The sequence below is a fragment of the Rattus norvegicus genome, chromosome 7, assembly GCF_021556685.1.
Source record: "Rattus norvegicus strain SHRSP/BbbUtx chromosome 7, alternate assembly SHRSP_T2T, whole genome shotgun sequence".
Classification (NCBI taxonomy): Eukaryota; Metazoa; Chordata; class Mammalia; order Rodentia; family Muridae; genus Rattus; species Rattus norvegicus.
Window position 1 is genome coordinate 88,665,190 of NC_141540.1, and position 23,028 is coordinate 88,688,217.

At 36.9% G+C, this 23,028-nt stretch overlaps 1 protein-coding gene and 1 long non-coding RNA gene across 3 annotated transcripts in view; one reads left to right on the forward strand and one right to left on the reverse strand.

Moving 5' to 3' along the window:
• The window catches only part of Csmd3 (CUB and Sushi multiple domains 3), a 1,310,498-nt gene that overhangs the window by 254,740 nt on the left and 1,032,730 nt on the right, over positions 1–23,028 (reverse strand). The window contains exon 32 of the mRNA XM_087559497.1: positions 14,693–14,809. Within this exon, the coding sequence (XP_087415623.1) occupies positions 14,693–14,809 (117 nt within the window). The remainder of the gene's footprint in view (positions 1–14,692; positions 14,810–23,028) is intronic.
• Positions 1–23,028, forward strand: part of LOC120093811 (uncharacterized) — a 64,157-nt gene that overhangs the window by 6,136 nt on the left and 34,993 nt on the right. The gene's annotated exons all lie outside the window — the stretch shown is intronic.

The window sequence follows — 23,028 nt, forward strand, 5'->3', positions numbered from 1 at the left end:
AATAAGAAGAACTTTTGTGGTACTGGAAACCCAGCTAACTATTAGGGCTAGTGATGTCATAGTTATTGGGAGAAAATCTACAACCACTAATTGACGAAACCGGTGTAATCTCTTGAAAAATCTATAATCATTTGTCCTATACCCACAGATAAGTATTGTCTTTACTTTTCATCAAGAAAACTTCTCTTTGCAGCAGATGGTGACGACTCCAGAAACTCGCAACCAATTATAATGCAAAATTGTGTAGCCCAGTCCCAATGGATACATTTAAACAAACAACAACAGGGACAACAAAATACTACTGTTGCACTGAAAGGTCAGGAACATTGTAGAAGAGGGATGAAAAGATTGTAAGAGTGTTTGTTGTCAGTTTGTGTCTCCTAATAAAATCAAAATCTACATCTATAACATCTCATCATCATTACTACCTAAATGAGAGCTGAACAAGATAACAGTGAATACACTAAGCTTGTCTCCAATCAAAGAGCTGTAAGACACTGAGTAAATCTGAAAATGAGAGAGGTGGTCCTCTCTCATTAGTCTACCCTGAAAACATGATACAGGTATCATTATACAGAGATAAAAGGTTATATTTAGGAATATATATGTATATACACACACACACACACACAATACTCATTCACACAATAAAAATTACTAAATAGAAAGTGGCATGATTTGGAGACGATCATGGAAGAGTGTTTTGGAGTGTTTTGAAAGAAAAAAGGGAAGAGAAAAATAACATAATCAAATTATTATCTAATTAATTAACAAAACCAAAAATAATTAAGTGAGAAGTATTCCACATTACAGAAGGGATTATGATGTGCCATGTTCTGTTTTTTGTGATTCATTTCTCTTCTAAATTTAATATATCACGGCTCAGTGGTTAAGAGAAACTTCTACTCTTCCAGAGGTCCTGAGTTCAGTTCCCAGCAACCACATGGTGGCTCACAACCATTTGTTATGTGATTTGCATGCCTTCTTCTGCTGTGTCTGAAGAAAACAACAGTGAAGTCACATACGTTGTGGCAAAAATAGTACAAATGTGAATCTTCAATACAGAATAATGAACTGCTTTAAAAGGCTACATACAGTTTTCCATGTATAAGGTCTTCTCCATAAATACTTCTTCCACAAAAACTAATAAATATATAAGCAGAATAATGTTCATTATTTTAAAACTTTGTATACATTAATTTTTTAAGGGAAGACTAGGAATTTTGTTTTAAATTAAAATGTATCCATATGGGTATTAAGATTTTTGGAAAGGATTATTTTTTGCTTAAACACCAGTATGGAATCTGGCTAAAACTTAATTTTCTAGCATTTCTACTGAATTGAAGACTAAAAAGAGCCAGTGTAAATATTTATGATCCTTCCAGGACAACAGTAAAATCAATTAACATAAACATGGATTAACTTGATATGTTAGAATAGAGAAAAAGAAAAAGAAACAAAATGGGTTTATCACTTAATCCTTACAAGACTTTGTAGGTATATGAGAAAATCAGAACTTGCAGTATTTTGCTTGCATTTTTTAGCTATTTATTGTGATACCATAAAATTCATGGAGTTCTGTGAGCCGACTTGGATTTCAGAAGTCTTGGTGATACATTCCTAATTTTCTTTTATGGTTTCTTGTATCACACTCTCTAGATTTTGAAGTAAATTTACCTAGGGAGATCAAGTTTTATAGCATGAAATGCAAAAATAACAAGAACCCATGTCATAAGCAAATCAAAATAAAATGAACAACAAAACTTCCTTAATGTCACTTGTAGTATACATACTAGAAGAACATGGAACAAAGAAATCAGACAAATTATAGTGCAAATAAAATGTAACTATGCAAATCAAAATGAGAATAGAGTTTTGTACAATGGTGGTATAAGATTTAAACGGGACAGGGGCAGGTATATCTTTGAGTTTGAAGCCATCCTTGTCTACAAAGTGAGTTCCAGGACAGGGATACACAGAGAAGCTCTGTCTTCAAAAACCAAGAGAACGAATTGGAACCAACCATCCAAGTTCACAGCACCAAGTTCAGACAGATAAAGGAGAATACATGGACCACCATTTCACATTATTTTCCATTATTCCACATGATCTGTGGAGACTGATCAACAGTTAAGAGTTTAGATTTCAGATGCCTGAGGGCTTTGGTGAATATCAGCATTCAACTGAAAAGCTAGATGTAGACATCCATGTATAATCCCAGAGCCAGATCGTCAGGAGTGTAGTGACAAGGAGGCCAGTGAAGCTTGGTGGCTTCCTCCATAGTTTCCAGATTCACTAAAAGGTCATGTTTCAAGGGAATAAGAGGAACAGCTATATAGAAGACAACCTGACATTCTCCACTGAATCCCCATTTGTGGGAACAGTTTCACATCCTAAGACCACACATGAACACATAGAACACACACACACATACACACACACACACACACACACACACACACACACACACTCTAACCAACCCATCAAACAAACAAGCAAAGAAAAGTAACCTGCAGACAAATAGACATGAGAGAATATGCCATTGTGAAATACTGAAAAATCTATGCGTAAACAACTATATTTCATGGTACTGTACAATGTATCCCAATTTTATCTTGAATTACTAAGTAAAAATTGTACTCATAACTGCTTAAAAAATGAAAGAAATGTGGAACAGGAACCTTGACATCCGTCACATAATGTCTCAGAGCAGACATTTGTCATTTGAACCTGTATTAGATCAAATGGCAGTCACTTGGAAAATTCATCGAATCATATTCTACAGCACGTTATAGTCATTTCATTGTAAATTTAAAGGAAATAATTTTGTTTGAAGTGGAATGAGAATACAAAATATGTTAGCAGGGGAAATACTCATATATATGTATATAATATGACATACGAATTTCTACTACTGTATTTTTTTGGTTAAGAAGACTGAAAATGTGTTTGATGTTTGACTGTCAGCAGCACGGCTTTCTCAACCTCCTCACATGGAGCCCCAGGCATGGAGAACTGAGTAGGAAGCCTGCAGATTTTCCACTGGGTATAGCAGGAAATTTAAATCATGCAGGTCTGTACCTTCACACAGGATGATTCAAACATGCATAAAAACTCCAAAGCCAAGAAATACCCTCTTTTTCTCTCTGGTACCTTTTTGGAACTGTTTTAGAGTTTGTCCTAACTAAAAATCCTGACTGTATATAGTGGGGACTTGTCAAGGCAAGGATCATGTCATCTGAGGCTTTTATTTCTTCCTCTTCCCCTCTCCCTCTCTCTCTCCCTCCTCCTCCTCCTCTTCTTCTTCTTCTTGGTCTGCTTTCGTAAAGAGGTGCTGTTGTTTGCTAGAAAACTTACAGACTGTTGAGTTTTCTTTATTACAGATTTTATCACTATGCTAGAAGTTGTAAAACTTGAGAAGCAAGAGTGAGTTCTTTAACTGAACCTGGAGCATGTGTCAAACTTACATTTCTGCCTTATATTGAATCATAACCCATCATTCTTGTTTTATCTGTTTACAGAACAGGCTCTTACCTTGTCATAGCGATACTTTGTTGCATAGTCTGGTCTGGCCCTGGTGGGGACAGAGCAACATTATTTCTGCCCCTGGTACAGTGCCCTGGGTGACCCTCCTCGAGTATTGATGGCTACTGTGGGCATAAGGCTTGTTTGTATAGTAATGTGCTTATTTTCTGGACCCCTTAGCAATGGAGGACTCTTTCTTTCTGAGGAACGTCCTCCCTGTTAATGTTGATGACTCCATGATAATTAGAAACAGTAGAGTCCAGGTGTCGGGGGCGTGGCTACGACTGAGCAAAAAGGTAAGCACTGGGACCTTCTGCACAGCCCTTAAGGCTATGTGAGTGAGCTCTAAATACATGTGTTCAAAAATATATAGTTTATCAATCATGCAAAATAAAAGGATGCAATTTGAATTAAAAGAGGGACTTCCCAAATCTAATGGAACAAAAACAGCTGTGCTGTGAGCCAACCTGTTAGAAATTACAATTCCTGTTAGAAAGAGATTAAGGGAGTGGTGATCTTGAGCACTCCCGCCCACCTAACTTTTTTGTTTATGCTTACAGAGGCAAATAAATTACTGAGTTCTGGATCATCTGTCCTTAACAAAGGTAGACAGATCTCTGAATTCTTTTGCATTGTGAAGAAAAATGTGTGTTTGCTGTCTCTCAAGAATCAAATGACTGGGATGCTGATTATTAGTAAGATAATCAAAAGGAAACATGGCAGAAATGACTGGATTGATATGTAAAATAAGACTGGACCTTGTTCTGCAGGAGATAAGCTATGCAGAAAATTGTTTAGGATAAAAAGAGAATTTCTTGGAGAACTGACACACATATAAGCAAGCATTACATGAACAGAAAGATCTCTTAGAATAGCAAGGAAACAGAATCTAGACAGAGAAATCTCCAGAGAGAAAACAACATAGAGGCAGAATGGAAAAGCTGTATCAGGCAGGACACATGTTGACAGCCCAGAAACACCTTCTCTTATGCCGTGGCTGGTCCTTGGCGCTTTGTTCTGTTTTTTAAGCAGGCATTGCCCGCTTTCATAGGAAACTCATCAAAAATTCTGATACCTTATTTCTTATATATGTTATTAGTCAGTTGTATGGGAAAGCTGTTATGTTGAATGCTAAGCTATAAATTACAAAATGCAGGTATCTCAAGAAGATCTCGTGAATGTTGGGCAATTCCGTTGCTTGGAAACCTGCTGTTACAAGGATCCCAATTTTATGTATGTGCGTATGTATGAATATCTGCATTTATTTATTTAATAAAAATACCATCTTGATACCTTCATGGTACAACTAAAGACTATTCAAATTATCCTTAAGATGAGAGGTTTATAGCCTGCAAGTAATCACTTTCATGAGAGAGTCTTTAACTTTCATCATACTGTTATGAGTTATTATGGAGTAAGTTATTAATATAGTCAAAATAAAAATACAGAAGTATGTGTAATATCTACTAAAATAATCCAAACAAACATAAAAAAAATAAAATCAAGTCAAAACAAAAACAAACAAAAATCTTGGCAGAAAATATGCAAACAGAAAATTGAAGTAAAACCTGTTTTCCTACTTACTAATTTAAGCTATTCTACAAATACTATACCAATCTCACTACTGAAATTATAAAGTACCCATCATTGTTTTCTGTGCTTCTATATTACAAGTTTGGAATTAATATTACTATCTATTGAAATATAACAACTGGTAAACTTTTGTGGCCTTAATCAGTAGAGCACATCAGATTAAAAATACTCTCTGGAAACTTACTAAATTTAGGTAATAAACACAACCTGGTGTACAATAGTTTTACATAGTAAAATGGTGAATGAATAATTATGCCTCATTTTAATCTTCATAAATATTGCAATGACTAAATATCTCATACTGGCTATGGAAGCTCTGGCCAAAATAATAATAAATTAAATTAAGTTTTTGGTACTTGTAATAAGCCTGACAAATTGGGACTGCCATAGATTCTTACCCTCAATTAAAATAATTAATAAAGTCAAACGTAAAATAATACAAGCCCTTCAGAGACTGAAATTCAATATCCAAGATTTACTCAGAGAAGATGGGATGATTAACCTCATGATTTAACTACTTCACAGTGTAATTGGTCTATTTTAAAAGCCAAAGTAAATGAAATCTCAAGGTAAATTACTAAACAATTCCATCGCCCTACCAATTTAGAAACCTATTGACGATATTCTTAAAAGTACTAGGTACAACTGATGTTTAGCTGATGAATATTTTGCTGCCATTGGCTTGATTTCTGTGTTGTTCTTATTGCCTATCCCAGCAGGCTCTCTGCCTCCGCGTTTAATGATACCATACATACATACATACATACATACATACATACATACATACATACATACATACATTATAGGACCAGCTCCACCAAGCTTCTTTAAAGCTCTTTAATGACAATGCCATTGCAATGGCTTCTGTAGTACAGCCACAAATATAACCATCTTCAATTTCTTGTGAACCGGGTCAAGAAGTCACATTTAATTATAATATCATTCTAAAAATATGTTCTTCCTCACAATCATTTTAGACATCCCAATAGTCACAAAGAGCTCACCATAAAAAATGTTCTACTATGCAAACCTTAAGAACCCATTGCCTCAAATTCTGAGAAATATATTTTCATTCGAGACTACTTCATAATTTTTATACCATTAAAACCAAATACTGACTCTCAAATGAAAACTACTTTTATATGTAAGGCAGAACTAGGCCCTCTGTCACATTTCATTAACATGTCATATAGCCTTTCATGTCCTCAGGTCATCACAAGTTGTCATAGCTTTGCAGGAGGACACCCTACTTGAGAACCTATTAGTTACTTGAAAAGCTCCTTGGGATAAGCTGAATGACCAGAAAAATGGTATCTGTATACTTTAGAGATTATGACCGTTACTATCTCATACAGCTCTTATATCTGGATGGCTGCTACTTTATTTTATTATTTATGGCACTACTGAAAAAGATCCAAGAATCAGTGTAAAATACTGAGCAACTATCAGCTTTTATAAATCATGCTCTGGTAAACACTTAGTCTTACCTTTGTTCTCTTACATATCCTGTGTCCATTGCCAAAGATCTAGTCACATAACAATGTCTAGTTCCTCTCTTCAAATTTGATCAGTTAGACATGACCGGGAATGACTTTCTTCATAGATATCCAAAATAATGACCAATATAAGCCATACATACCTTACCAAGACATCAACTGACTCTATGTAGTGATATATGCATATAACTGATAGGGAGCAAGAAACTCATTCCACCTATTATAAGACTTAATGCTGACTATTTTAAGGGCATTAAACTTTCAACATTATTAATCTGAGATTCTAGACATTACAAAGCATCACTGTGATAATTTATTCAAATAACTAAATAAAACAAAACCACAATTAACATGAGTTTAACAAGGATGACTTGTAATGTGTAGTGAGAATTTTTCTGAGGTTTGATCTGAGACACTGAAGATTATTCTTTTGCACATCACTTGCCTTACCTCTGGGTAGACTGACAAGAGACTCTGAGTGCACCAGTGAGGACTTTGTAGTAGACAACTAGACAACTAAACTATAGTCATGGCATCCCATGAAAATACTTTTTATTAATCATTGTATTCATTTACATTTCAAATGATATCTCCCTTTCTGTTTATTCCTCCACAAAATGCCCCATCCCATTCCCCTCTCCCCTCTCCTCTTTGCTCCTCCACCCTTTCTTCCACTCCTGCCTCACCTCTCTAGCAGCCCCCTATACTAGGGCATAAAGCCTCTCTAGCCTCCCTCCCCTCTCATTGATGCCAGACAATGCCATCCTCTTCTACATTTGCAGGTGGAACCATGAATCCCTCCATGTATACTCTGGTTGGTAGTTTAGACCCTGAGAGTTCTGGGAGTCCAGTTCTTCCTATGTGTTTGCAACACCCTTTATCTCCTTCAGTTTCTCCTCTATCTCTTCCACTGGGGTCCCGGAGCTCTGTCCAATGGTTGGCTGCATCTGTTTTGGTCAGATCGTGGTAGAACCTCTCAAGGAACAGCCATATCAAGCTCCTGTCATCAAGTGATTTTGGCATCAATAATGGTGTCTGGGTTTGGTGTCTGTAGATGGGATGGATCCCTAGGTGGAGCAGTCTCTGGGATGTCCTTTTCTTCAGTTTCTGTTCTATTTTTTGTCCCTGTCTTTTCTTTGGGCAGAAACATTTCTGGGTTTAAAATTGTGAGATGCTTGGGTGACCACGTCCCTCAACTGTGGGCTGTGCCTGTCTACTGGAGGTGGTCTTTACAGGTTGGATCTCCCAGTTTTTGGATATTTCAGCTAAAATCATTGCCATTGCCTCTCATTTCCCTGGAGTCTGGGACTTTCTCGTGTCTACCCCCCAGTTCCTTAAGAATACTTTACTGATAAAATTATCACATAAAGCTTGTTTCTGGACCAACCAGGAATTCCTATACAATGTAACCTGAGTTAAATGTTACCTGCCTAGCCATTTAGCTGTTATCTCTCTGCTTCTGTAACAACAGCTGCTTTCTGTGTAGTCACAATTTCATACTTTGCCCATAACTGGAGGACAGGGCTCCTACCTACTAATGTACTTGGAACAGTCCCACTAGAGGTTAATAAAGACTCCATTTGACTTATTCCAGCCTCTTGGGAATTTCTTTTCTTCTGAAATCTCTTGTGATTATTGAATAACTCTGATATACATCTAAATAAGTTTTACATTTAACTATTTAGGCATTCTAATATCTATGTGTTTATCTTTCAATAGTTAACAACATTTTTATGGTGTATACTGTTATATACAAATTAAGTTGCTTTTTTAAAAACATGAAAGTAATATTTAAAAATAAAAGCAAATTTTGAATAAGCATATACTTTATGAGCATTATTATTGTAAGATGATGCTCACATTTGAACAATAATAGCCATTGATACTGATGTAATAGTGGTGTTAAAATGAAGTGTCATATACTTTCAAGAAAAGATATAAAGAAGTCTTTATTGATTTTCTTAAGAGTTTATCGATGCTGAAAACTTCACAACTGAAAAGAAATCCAATAAAGTGATTTACTAACATAAGTAGCGTCCAGAAAGAACGATGAAGCAATTTGTCACTAAAATATTGAAGAAATTACTGACAATAAATTACTGAATTAAGTAGAATGACAGGTAACTATAATATAAATTATATAAACCATGCTGAGTACAACAGGGGACGTTAAGCTGCAAGTAGATTTATCACAAGGCAAATGGCCCAATAAACATGTAAAATTCAAAGGAATGTATTCACAATTCGAACCATTCCATTTAAGCTTTAAAAGAAAAGCTTCACAGCTCTAAAACATGTCTCCACACCCAAAAAATTCCAAACACAAAAGCAATGTCTGCGCACACTCATGGTGGTGTTTGCACACTCGTTTTGGTGTGTGTGCTCTCATGGTGGTGTTTGCACACTCGTGGTGGTGTGTGCACACTCATGGTGGTGTGTACACACTCATGGCGGTATGTATGCCTCTTAGTTCTAGTCTAGTGGCATGTACTGTCCTTTCAAACTCTTGAGAACACTACACTTCCAATGGCCAGCTATCACAGCCCAAGAGTTTATGCAAAGTGAAAGATGTGCTACTGAAGCTTTTCACTAAGACTGATAAATATTGTCAGAATTAATGAGGCATTTTATCTAATTATAGCATTTCCAATACAATATTACGGTAAATGATGAAATAAAAAGTTAAATCCTTCTTTAAGAATGGGCCAGCAAGAGGGGTTACCAGATAAAAGTATTTGATACCTACTTTGTGACCTGAGTTTGAGCCTTAGAAACAATGTGATGGGATGTGAAAACCAATTGTTGCAAGTTGTCCTTCCTCTCCAGCATGGATGCTGTGGCACATGTATTTGCAAGTAGATACACTCACTATAAATAAGTGACTAAAAGTAAATAAATTAATGTAATGATACTGTAAGAATTTTAATTGCATGATGTAAGTAATGCCATAAAAAGTTTCTTCAATATAGGAGTTTCTTCGGAAAAAATTTATATTATAGTCAAAAGAAAGGAATTGAAGATAGCGAAAGCTTTGTAATCAAAAGCACAAATAAAAACAAAATCAAAACTTCTTACGTCTGGAGGTAGTATCATGTCCTCACTGTTGAAAGGATAGGACCATGAAGATAGCTGATGTCCTTGTAGGCTGCATCATGAAACCCTGACACCATTGACAGGAAACACAAAAAGATTTTATAACATCAAAAAGGACCTGGGGCAGTGCAGAAAAGATTTTTAACAACTAGAGTGAAGAAGTCTTCAGGTGATTTAAAGATTTGGGAACTTGACACATGTGTAATGAAGAGACTAAGCCAGAGACTGAATAAGAGACAAACACAGCTTAACTGGACAAAAGAAGATTTTATATCCATTTATCGTTTTCCTAGATATTTTCTCTCAAAAACTAGTCTATAGATGACAAGTGCTAAGAAATAGGTTGAGCGAAGATATTTTAGAAGATGGAACTCTCTAGAAATCTGACCAGAATATTAAAATTATACACATATGATTTAACTTACAAAATATTTTACAAGTTAGGCTTCTGCATAAAATTTCAATCTAAATTTATAGTCTCTATAATGTATACCTGATATGTCCCTTATGTGGTGATTAATATTAAATTTTCTGTTTAAAATTATGTTAATGTCGCTTGTACTCTATTGTTCTAATTAAGTATTGCCCTCCAAACTTATATCAACACAAAAGCTTAGAATATAGTCTTACATGAAAGATGATGTTAGCAGATTTAATTGGCTAAGAAGCAAGGTGATATCGACCTGATTTAAGTGGGCCCTAAGTAATTGTTATCATTATGATCCAGCAAAATAGTTTTCAGATGGAGAGACAAGCAGGACGGCGACAACGTGCTATAGAGATGAGTGCAGCAACAGTCACTCTGCTTCCAGCCCAAGAACCCAAGGGCTTCCTGGAATTACCACAAGATTGTAAGATTCAGAGAAAGTTTCATTCCAAAAGCTTGCTGGATGGGTATAACATTATCTTACTTTCAGATGTCTGGCTTCTGGAACTGAGAAATAATTTTTTTAGGCTATTAAGTGTGTAGCACATAATTAAAGCAGCCTTTGTGCATGCATGCACTGTGCATTACAGAGAATCTCACAGTAGGAATTCGATGGGCACTGTAGAGAAATCAAAGTTGGAAAATTGAGACAGATTATGACTCTAATACACTATGTGAACCTACATTGTTGTATAGCTGCTTATGTTACTATAAAATATTCCTTTTCATGAAAGCAGATTCTCAAGTTTCCTTAAATTCTGTCTCCTCCATGCCTAGAGGATTGCTTTGCTAACTGCTCAGACTCATGTCTTCAACTTTGCCCTCTAAGTTGTGTTTTTCTCATTGAGCTTTATAATAAAAATGTCAGTGTCTTCTATCTCAAGAGAAAAATCTGAAAGCAAAACAAAGCAAAACAAAAACCCTTTGATCTCTGGCTGAAGTTGTTACTTACACTATTTCTTTTTCCAGCAAACTTTTGGAATAGATACTCACATTTCCTAACCAGTTTTACTAAGTCCACATTGCAGACTGTCATTCCTTACTCAGATCCTGATGCTCTGTTAAATGTTTATATTGATAATTTTTTTTCTTATACCATGTTAAGAGTTTTCACCATCTACAGTATTTTTCCACTACAGAAGTCAAAATAAGATCAGGTTCCATATTTTCTCAGTTACTAATGAGTGAATAATTGAGAATCCAAACTACTAAGGAAAAAAAAAACCTCTTCATGATCGACAATAGAAAGTCAGAACATTTAAATATATTTTGCTAATAATTGTTTTAATATCAGAGTCAAATCAAATAGCTTAATACTATAAAATAATAGCAAAATGCCAATAAACTTTTTCCAACAAACAAGTTGTTATTCTTAATGGCAATAGGACTGGAAAGCTAGAGTATAAATATTGGAAAATTGCCTTAAGATGTGAGGTTCAATTTAACACCAGTAAGATGTATGGGAACGTAGAGAGCTATCAGTCTTACTGAGAGTGTGAGGAGAATCGGTGTTTACCGACAGTCTGCTCTCAGTAAGCAGAATCAAGTTATGGACACATGTGTTGTATATGAATTCAACTGCATCCCAGGCAAAAACACAGAAATGTGCATGACCAGATAACACACAAGCTGTGAAAAGTACCCCAACTCATCTGGGGTGGTGTGAAGCAACTCTTCTTTTCTTACACTAAGGACACAGTGGTCCTTTTAATCTTATTGAGAGGTAATATAGCATATTATAGAGGATCTTTAATGAATAATATAGAAAATTTTCACTTTTAATGTTTTAATATATGATCTTTCTCTGAGAGTAACTATTTCAGAGCCCCAGCTCCTATTCAAAAGGCAATTGGAACAAATGAACTCAGTGTTTTTGACAGATAATGTGCTAAGTGATTTACAAGTCAAGTTCTAAGAGTATTCCCATCTAAAAGATATAAAAGAAGGAATGATCATAATTTGAAACAAATGACAGGAACAGAGAAAAAATATGAGAAGTGGTATGTGATAAAACGGTAGCAAAATGCAATGAGAAATAGCTCAGTGTGGCAATAGCAGGGAATTATGGCAGAGTGAGAAAGAGAACAGACAGAGGCAAAATAGGAATTTGATTTGTAGGGAGCCATTGACCATTGCTTAATCATCTGATACCAAAGAGCTAGAGGTACAGACAGGAAGAATGAACTGTCTGTGTTTAATCCCACAGTCCTCCCCTCAGTAAGCTGTGAGACACAATTGGAAGAGCTGGATGTGTACATATTTGAGAATCTGGTGTTTATTTATACAGTTTAACATTGGATTTCATAAATTAAATAATACGAAGAATCATTTCATTGTCAAGCCATCTGAATTCTAAGACCTAGTTCAACTATAAATCTAGGCCATTCGATTTGTTGGGTTTGAGAGTGTTTTATGTGAATGTGAATTAAACAAAGGAGTCTCCATGTCTTTAACGGTGTGCCAAGCATTTTCTCACATGGTGAAGTTTAATTATAATATGACCCCATGATTTAGCCGTTATCATCACTGTTCTGAAGATGAGAAAATCAACTGGGCTGAAATTATAATTTGTCCAACAGCAATGAAAACAAGTTGTTGAGCTAAAACCTGATCCCAGAAATCAGGCTACAGTAGGCCAGTACTCTCATGCTGTATAAGAAAAGAACTCTTGATGCACACATCTCTCTTCTTTTGCACAGCTCTTTCTTGTTGACAGAATTGTCATTCACAAATGAAGAGTTTATGAAAATTTCACAAAATGAACCAAGGGGCTTTAATATGAACTCATATGCTTAAATTTATAAATAGAATGAATATGGAACATTTATAAAACAAAACTATGTTTGCATTAATAAACCAAAGTGTACTTTATTTTATCCATTTACAACTCAAGGTTTGTTTTAGAAGTCATTCATGCTTATCTCCATATGGCATTACTTTTAAGCTAACAGGATTAAATTCTATTAATATTAATCTGCCAAAATAAAATTTACATTCATTAAGAATTTGTTAAGTAATTATTATTTCAATCAATAATTTTTCTTACTCATGAAGCATACACTAACTAATGTCAAATATCACTATGATGACTGGCATGTATATATGAAAAAATAAAATGCCTAACTTTTCTCTTTCTTATTCCTCTGGCCACTTGGCTTCTTCCAAAGGGAGTAGAACAGAGAAAATTAATAGCTTTCAAAGGGAACTCAGCGAGCTATGCATTTTCTGTTCAATCATTCAATGGAGTCTGTCAGCAATTATGTAATTTTTTTTTGCATCTGCGATCCATAAAATTCTAGAAGGCCAAGGATGCTCTTGGACACAAAGGCAATGCCCATGAAGTCCCCACCCCCACACAAGAGGATGATATTCATTCTAAAAGGTCACTCTCCTCAATACTGAAGAACTCAAACATGTTTAAATCGATCCATATGTTGTGTTGAAGAAATACTTCACACAGTACTGAAGTTGACATCTTGCTAATGCTAGCATCATAGCCAGCATTAGCGCAATGATAAAGTAGAAAGTCAAATACTTCCTGTCTGATGGCCATGTTCTCAATTAAGGTGAGAGTCTTAGATTTAGAGGCAGGAAAGGAGAATGTATAGGTAGTATCTGGTTTCAAGAAATTGGACTGGAAACATCAGCTTATTTTACACATCAGCAGCAGAAATCAGTTGTTATCCAATGGCGTCTACTGATGAAAATCCACATCCTTCTGATAGATAGAGTACTGAGTTACCTAGACCCAGACATTCACGATGGCTACAATGAATCTTTTGTCATACAGAATAATGCTGTCAATCTTAATTTTATAAGTTTATATAAACTTTCAGCTACTCGCACAACTCTTTACTGCTCATTAAATTTCCCTTGCCTACCTATGCATGAACAGAGCTTAATCTAGGACAAATCCAGCTGGACCTCAGGGCAAACAACTTTTTAAACCATCTAAGTGACTTCTAAGACCCACAGTCAATCAAGCAGATGTTGAGACAGCAAAGGACCCAGTATAGTCTCAGTGCTAATATACAAAAGATTTTCAGGTTAACAAGAGGATCTGACGTGTTCTTTGTTGTCAATTTATAGTCATTGTTCTAGAAATTAGCTTTATTAAATCAAAACATTTCCACTAAAAATGTGTTAATAAATTATAAACCTGACATATGTATTATACATAATTCTGTTGCTGTTGTAATAGTTATATGTTTGAATTTATGTATATATTGCTTAGCAGACTTTGCTTTCTGCTCCAGTAATTTCTCATTTTATGTCATCCCAATATGAAGGCACTTGCAAGGCTACTGGATGTCTTTATTTTTAAAAATTAAAAAAAACAATCCTGTTTTCATTTTTGTATTGTTGTTCACCTGTATACTTGACTGTTGTTTAAGATTAAATAAAATGACCTCAGTTTTATCACAAAGCTACTACTTAAACAGTTGCAGAGTAAAGCAGTTTGTGCACAGTAGATATTCTCATGAAAAGTGTTCAAATAACGTGTAATGTCAGGCATGTCTAGAAATGAAGAAGGCACGCTGAGATGAATCTTACTTACCAAACTCCTTGGGAACGGCTATAGAATAAACGCAATTATGGTCCACACTGTAATTTTTGGGGTAGTTTGGTGATAGCACTGTGCCTTCTGAACCTGTTGAACGGCTTCCACAGGGTGCTGTTGAATAAAAATGATAAAATATTTATGAAAAACATTCAAAAATTTAAAATAGGAATATCTTCTCAGTCTACTCAAAATCAGTTATTAAAATTTAAACTTAACATTTATTTTTCCATGCTTATACAATTCTCTTTAGTGTTAAGTATTTTTTTAAAAAATGAAGGTTTTATAAAACTTTATAAGCTTTGGAATACACTGTCATCTAAAGCAAAGCAATATAGCTATCTTATAACAGTTATTTCTAATCGTAATAATGATGACATCTCATTTATAAACTTGTAAACTTACTGACATCATCGTAAAGAAGAGAAAGCATATAAACACACAGGAGAGCCGTCAGGTTTTGTAATGTTACTCAGATTCTACTGTAATTATGCTGCTGTGAAGGTAATGATTTCCATACATGGACATGAATAGTTTTGCAAATACATTTTCTCACACCAAGCCACCCGTTCTGAAGCTCTGGGTTGCATATGAGATATCCTGCATATCTGATTGTTACCTTACAATTTATACAGTAGTAAAATTACAGTTATGAAGTAACAACGAAATCATTTTGTGGTTGGGGGTCACCGGAACGTGAGGAACTGTAGTAAAGGGTCATAGCATTAGGAAGGTTGACAAGCACTGTCCCAAGCATTGTCTTTCCTCTCCCATCTTTCTCTGTCCTGAAGTCAAACCAGTTCATGGTGCATTGACACTGACCATTTGCTACGTTAGACACAAATTTCCCCAAACGGATGAAGCTGAAAGCGTCTGGTAAATTAATAGAAAGTATTCTTGCCATTTAGAAGACATAAGGTCCGCTAAAATTCAGTGAGAGGATATAATTTGTGGTCTCCTACACAGAGAAACTTTAAGATGCTGTTAAATATTTATATATCCAGGAGAGCTGATATTCTTTTTCTTTTCCATCTTTATTAACTTGGGTATTTCATATTTACATTTCGATTGTTATTCCCTTTCCCGATTTCCGGTTTCCGGGCCAACATCCCCCTAAGCCCTCCCCCTCCCCTTCTATATGGGTGCTCCCCTCCCCATCCTGCTCCCATTACCGCCAACAATCACTTTCACTGGGGGTTCAGTCTTGGCAGGACCAAGGGCTTCCCCTTCCACTGGTGAGAGCTGATATTCTTTTTTTTTTTTTTTTTTGGTTCTTTTTTTCGGAGCTGGGGACCAAACCAGGGCCTTGCGCTTCCTAGGCAAGTGCTCTACCACTGAGCTAAATCCCCAACCCCGCTGATATTCTTAATGCAGAAAAACAACTTAGGAAACAATGAATGAGGAAGATCAAAAGCAACTAAAATGAGGACTTAGAAAAAAAAAGAATGGCTTCAAACTGCTAAATGTTACTTGGCAGTTAGTAAAGGAAGACCGAAGTCGGAAACTTTATATTCTGTTATGTGAAGAAGTAATTTTTCCCCCATACCTATGGATTCCTTATGGAATGATTTTTCCAAAATACATACACTGAGAGGCCCTGCCTCCTGTGCCTTTTCCCAGTGACATTCCTAAGTGATGGATCTTTGATAGGAACTTTTCGCTTTCCTCTGCCTGGGATCCCTTCTGCTTACATATATATATATAATCACTGACCATTGAACTCACTGGAAGTCTTTCAAGGTATGTCTTCTCAAGGAAAGGTTATAGGAAGGACTGAAGAAGTCAAAGGGTATTGCAATCCCATAGGAAGAACAACATTATCAAGTAACTAGACCATCCAGAATTCCCAGGGTCTAAACCACCAACCAAAGAGTATACATGAGTTTGTCCATGGCTCCTGCTGCATGTGTTGTAGAGTACAACCTTATCTGGTATCAATGGGAGGGAAGGTACTTGGTCCTGTGGAGGCTTGATGCCCTAGCATAGGGTGATGCTAGAGGGGTGGGTGGGGAGGCGCCCTCTTAGAGGCAAAGGGGAGTGGAAATGGGTTGCAGAGTTTGCCCAGGGGAGACTTGGAAGGGGGACAACATTTGACATGTAAAGAAATAAAATAATTAATAAAAAATTATTTCAACAAGAATCCTAAAAATGCACCAAGACCACTACAAAATATATTCTTTGTCTATTTTTCACCTTATGGGGATCATTTGAACACAAAATCCCAACCATTTTCATTTGTAATACTCTGTTATTTTTATACATATAACCTACTTACACTGCTATTGCTGCTATATTTTCTTCTTCGTCGTCGTCCTCACCTCCCCCCATTAAAATCTTCTCCACAAAGTGCCAGTGTGAAAGTGGTATGTGTCGGGCTGCTGAGATCTTTATACTCAACCTCTATGGTTGCTTGATGGCCTACCTACACCCCCTCCTCTCCATGATCTTTTTCATTTACTGATTCATCTTTGATGAAGATCTCCTCCATATCAGTTCGCACCGACCTTTGTACTCTTTATGGAGTACCTTCTCTGTACCCGTTTATCTCTGGCCTTCTGGACTCTCTTGCTTTTACAGCAAGGACTCCTTAACCATAACATTCTAAGTTATAGAATGCGCATTCTTGAAAATGTCTCTCCCTTCTCATTGCTTACTGCTTTAGTGATTAAGTTTCTAATACTTTTTTATAAAAGTAAATTCATTTATTAATACAAAAGGAAAGGATATGGATTTGTGAAGAAATTTATTTTTCCTCCTCTATTATTATTGGCACTTAATAGCCTGAAGGGTTGGTTTAACTTTACCTATCTATATGTTAAAGATTTTTAAAAACAGGGGGCTTGGAAGACAAGAATGGTCGGGGAAATGTGAACAGTTGCTATCTGGTTCAAGAGATTGTAGAGGTGCACAGAAACTGAGGAGGAAACTTTTTGTATTTTTTTTCAAGAATATGGTTTTCTTTTGCCTATCCTAGGAATTTGGTTGAATCTAAATCTAAAGAAAATTAATCAACTTGTTTGAAAGAGAAATCTTAAGACAGGAAAGTGTTTAGTCTGGTTCTGTGAAGGCAGCTCTAACTATTAAAGCAATCTGAAGCCTACTGCACCACACTTGGACAATAGGAAAAATGCCCACAGAAGATGTATCAGTCTAAGGGACAGACAGGTTACATCTCTAGCTTGCACTACTACATGGTAGTGCTGTCCAAGTGGTCCTAGATTTGTTGAAATTGTTTCAGAGAATAAGTGAAGCCAGGCTATGTGTGGCAGGGTTGACCCTGCAGGTAAGCCAATTAGGCTATTCTGTGAAGCTGTAATAGAAGTTTAAAGAGGATTGTAAAAGACTGAAGACCCCAGGACGATGCCATGGCTGTTAGGGAATCTACAGATATGGGGGAAGTTAATGCAAGAAAGACGCCATGGATGTTATAGGAGGCATGCTACACGAGTGGGGCTGCCTAAGCCCATTGGCATCCAGCCAATTTCATAGCCATCCTGGACAGGAGGCTTTATTATCTAGTGCTTTCTCTACTAGGTTTTGCTGTGGTTCTTCATTACTCTACCCTGATTCTATTCTTCCACTCTGGCATGGGAGTATTTTGTCACACTGAATCTTGGAATTATATAACTACATTTTGATTTTAGAGAGGCTTTTGGTTAAGAAATTCACTAGAGTTTCAGATGAGACAGACTCGTAAATTATTGGAATTTCTAAAGATTGCATAGACTCTTGATGTTTGCATTATAAAATTACTAAGAGACTTGGGTGGCAATGAATAGAAGATTGCTATTACAAGTGATATTTTTTGAGTATGAATTTGTCAAGGGGTAGACTTAGACTGTTAGTCTCAACTATCAACTTGATCATCATTGGATTACTGAAAAGGGAAGACATACTCACTTTGCAGCACCATTCCCTGATCTTGGATCCAGCCGCTAAGCTGAGCATACATGTTCACCCCTCCTTGTTTCCGGACTGAGTATGCCTTGTAACCTACTGTCTGAATCTCCTGCTATTTGCTACTAATCTACCAAGATGGATTTTACCTTGATTTATGAGCCACAACAAAACTTGTTTCTTCCTAAGCTCTTCTTTTTGTCATGGTATTTTATCACAACAGGAATAGAAACTAAGTATGAGGTTTAGGTTTTATCTTTGGAGTTTGCTAAATAATACTTGATTTGTTTTATTAAAATGTGGTCATTCATATAGGTGTCTCAAGAACTGTGGCACTTTGAAAAGTCCATACTTTGTTTCCACTCAAACTTTTAAAAAGCAAAGTAATATTTTCAAAACAGCAAATTTGTATTGACCAGGGTTGTAATAGCTTATTTCGACTATTTTTAATATGCAGTAAAAGCAGATTAAGTAGTTGGAATTTAATAAATCCAGAATGTTCAAGAAATAATAAAATGATGTGATGAAAATATCGAAGAGTCATTGTTTTCTTCAACTTTTGTCCTTGAAATGAGAGTAGTCAGGTATATTTCTCTTTCAATCCTGATAATCTTATTCAGCTGCTAATGCTACTAGCGCAAGAGTGTTTTACGAATGAATGGTGCGCTTCTGGTTTCTGTCTGTGCCCAGAGCTGACGCGGTGCCACAGCTCTCTGTGCCCGGATTCCGCCAGCCAGTAGAGAGCTGGACTCCTTGGAGCGCTGTCACACCTGAGGGCACAGGTGAGACCAGCACTTCTGCTCAGAGGGATCCGCCCAGAGCCCTCAGGACAGAGGAACTGAGGAGCAGTACAGGGCAGGATCCTTCTGATTCATTCTGCACACAGAGCTGCCCTTGTGCCACAGCTCTCCATACCCAGATCTCGCAGGAGAGAGCTGGTCTCACAGGAGGGCTAACCTATGGCTCCAGCCGCATATGTAGAAGAGGATGGTCTTGTCAGGCATCAATGGGAGGAGAGGCCCTTGGTCCTGCCAAGGTTCCATACTCCAGTGTAGGGGAATATCAGGGCTGAGAGATGGGAAGGAGTGAGAGGGTGGGAAGCACCTCATAGAAGCAGGGGGAGAGGTGTTGGAGATTTAGCTCAGTAGTAAAGCGCTTGCCTAACAAGCGCAAGGCCCTGGGCTAGGTCCCCAGCTGAGGGGGGGGGAGAAGCAGGGGGAATCTAGGGGGAAGAAGCAGGTATCTAGGGAGGAAAGGAGGGAAGGAGATAATATTTGATATGTAAATAAAAATATCCAATAAAAGAAAAATACTGTTAGTACACACAAAATGCAGTCAGGATAATAGAGTGAATGAAAAACATAAATTGAAAAAAGAATGAATGATGCATTTTAATTTCTTTCTGATTTCTACAATGTTATAACCTTAAAATCATACTTTGAATACACAGAATAGGAAGTTTATTTTTATATTTGGGAAGTATGAATAAAAATGATGCCTTTTAATTCAGGCTTAGCTCTGTGACTAAGTCATGAGTGCACATGCATCTTCCTACATTTTCTGTGCCTGTCAACTTTGATTTGTTTCATGTGTTGTATTCTGCGTCATGCACATTACAGACTTTGATGGAAATTTTCAGTTATAAACATGAAGGATTTCTGTATGAATATATGGAGATGGCTGATAATTTGATGTCCTATGGTCACTAATTATAGACCCCGTAAACCAGTTCTCAATTTTTCCATCGGTGACCCTTTGGGAGTCAACTATCCTTTCACAGGGGACACCTAAGACCATTGGAAAATAAGGTATTTATATTACTGTTCACAACAGTTCTAAAGTTACATTATGAATTAGCAACAAAATAATTTTAAGGTTGAGGGTCACCACAATATGAGGAACTGTTTTTAAAGGATCACCGAGTTAGGAAGGTTGAGAACCGGTGCTGTAAACATTCCTGGTAATGAGTTCTTTGTTCCTTTTTGTCAACATGATCAAATTCATAGCCAATGAAGCCTAACTTTATGCAGGTTGTGAATAATTGAGAAGTGTGTGATTGTATAGATAAGGGGAGTTTATGGTATCTGATAGAAACCTAGCGTAGTAGATCTGTTTCATGCTTATCCAGTATAAATAGATTACGCTGAGTCATCTAACGTTGGCCTGTAGCATCTCTGCATGTTATTACCTCAACTTCATCATAGTAGTGAACTTGGGAAAAGGGCATCTTTTGCCTTCCTTTGTCTTAACAAATAGAAGATCAAAAGGTACGTGAAGAACTTTCTACTCCTTCTTCAAACAGGAGGATTTATTGACTCATCATTTGAAATGTGATCATAAATGTTACAGAGGTATAAAGTTATATTTGATGGTATGTTATTAGACCCACTGAATCAACTAAGAAGGGCTCACATGGGGTCGCAGACACTAAAGTGGCAAGCATGGGACCTGCATGGGACTGCACTAGGTCCTCTGGTCATTGTGCCATGGCTGTTGTCATCACTGTGTTCTTCTGAGACTCCTAACAGTGGGAGCAGGTGTGTCTCTGACTCCGTTGCCTGCTCTTGGGAACTCTGATTGCTTTGTTCAGCCTCAATATGAGGGCTTTTGCCTTGTCTCATTATTTCTGGTTTTGTACTGTTTAGCTGCTGTCTCTTGCAGGCCTGCTCTTTTCTGAAGAGAAAATAAAAGGGGAGTGGACCTGTGGGGGAGGGTAGGCTGAGGGCAGCTGGGAGGAGTGGAGGGAGGGCAAACTGTGGTTGGGTGCAATGGTATGTGATAAGTCTCTATTTTCACTGTAAATAAGTTACCGTTCTCTGATTAAATATACAAATGAGACAAAGGCACAAAAGCTATGATTTTATATGATATTACAGTTTAGGTAATTCAATGGACGTACTAAAAGGGTGTTTGATGCTGGAAAACTATTTTTTTTAATTATATCTTATAGGACCAGAATTCTCTAGAGCATACTTTGGAAAATGGCACACTGATGTTACTGAGATGTGCCAGCCTGGCAACTGTCCTAATGTTTACGTAGCTAATTATAATTAATCACTACATTGCAGCACTGGAAAATTATGTTTTGTGCATACATACAGAGCCAAATTATTTCAGGGATTTAAAACGTTAACATTCTCTTTCTAAAACAGGCCATTATTCTTACTTCCTTTCCCTGACCCAAGGTCAAGTAAAACACTGATTTGCTGTTTATATGCTGGGGTCATTTATCTTCTTCTCTCTATCTGTTCAACCTTATCTGTTACAATGCAGACTCTCAGCAGTTTCTACATGGCTATTCCAGTCACCAGTGTTCTTACTCCTGCTATTGATTTTTCTGACATACAAGTCTTATCATGATTCACCTATTCTCTAAGAACAGTATAATGTAAAAAAAAAAAGTCTATGTTATGTTAGATAACTATGTAAACTTCAGCTAGCAATGCTAGACTGCAGTGAGATGATGTCTAAAGCACAGAACACAATTCTCTTTAGGAGAAATTATGCTAGGAATATCACCTAAACCCAATTCAAAAGCCAAATAGATCCTCTACTAATCAACCATACACAACATTGGCTTTATTCCCTGTGATTCGAGGTCCATTTTGGCTGTTTCCTTGGTTATTAGACATCACTACAGCTTTTTGTACTGAGGGTTAAAACTCTATGGAAAATAAGCAGCTTTAACCATTTGAGTATAATCAATAGAATAATGTTTAAATATGAGGGCTGTGTAGATTCTGGTTTCTACGGAGAGAACAGCAAATCCAAGCCAATTGAAAGTAATTAATCCACATTAATGTTGTATCCACTGGGATATTCCTCAGTGAGTGTGTATAATGCACAGGCCATTTATATTCCCATTTTAATTACATTTTTGACAAGTATTTTTTCCTCCATCTTTATTAACTTGGGTATTTCTTATTTACATTTCAAATGTTATTCCCTTTCCTGGTTTGGTTTCCAGGCCAATATCCCCCTAAGCCCTCCCCCTCCCCTCCTATATCGCTGTTCCCCTCCCCATCTTCCCCCCATTACCACCCTCCTCCCAACAATCACATTAACTGGGGGTTCAGTCTTGGCAGGACCAATGGCTTCCCCTTCCACTGGTGCTCTTACTAGGATATTCATTGCTACCTATGAGGTTGGAGCCCAGGGTCAGTCCATGTATAGTCTTTGGGTAGTGACTTAGTCCCTGGAAGTTTTGGTTGGTTGGCACTGTTGTTCATATGGGGTCTCGAGCTCCTTCAAGCTCTTTCAGTTCTTTCTCTGATTCCTTCAACAGGGGTCCCGTTCTCAGTTCAGTGGTTTGCTGCTGGCATTCAGCTATGTATTTGCCATATTCTGGCTGTGTGTCTCAGGAGAGGTCTACATCTGGTTCCTGTCAGCCTGCACTTCTTTGCTTCATCCATCTTTTCTTTGGTGACTGTATATGT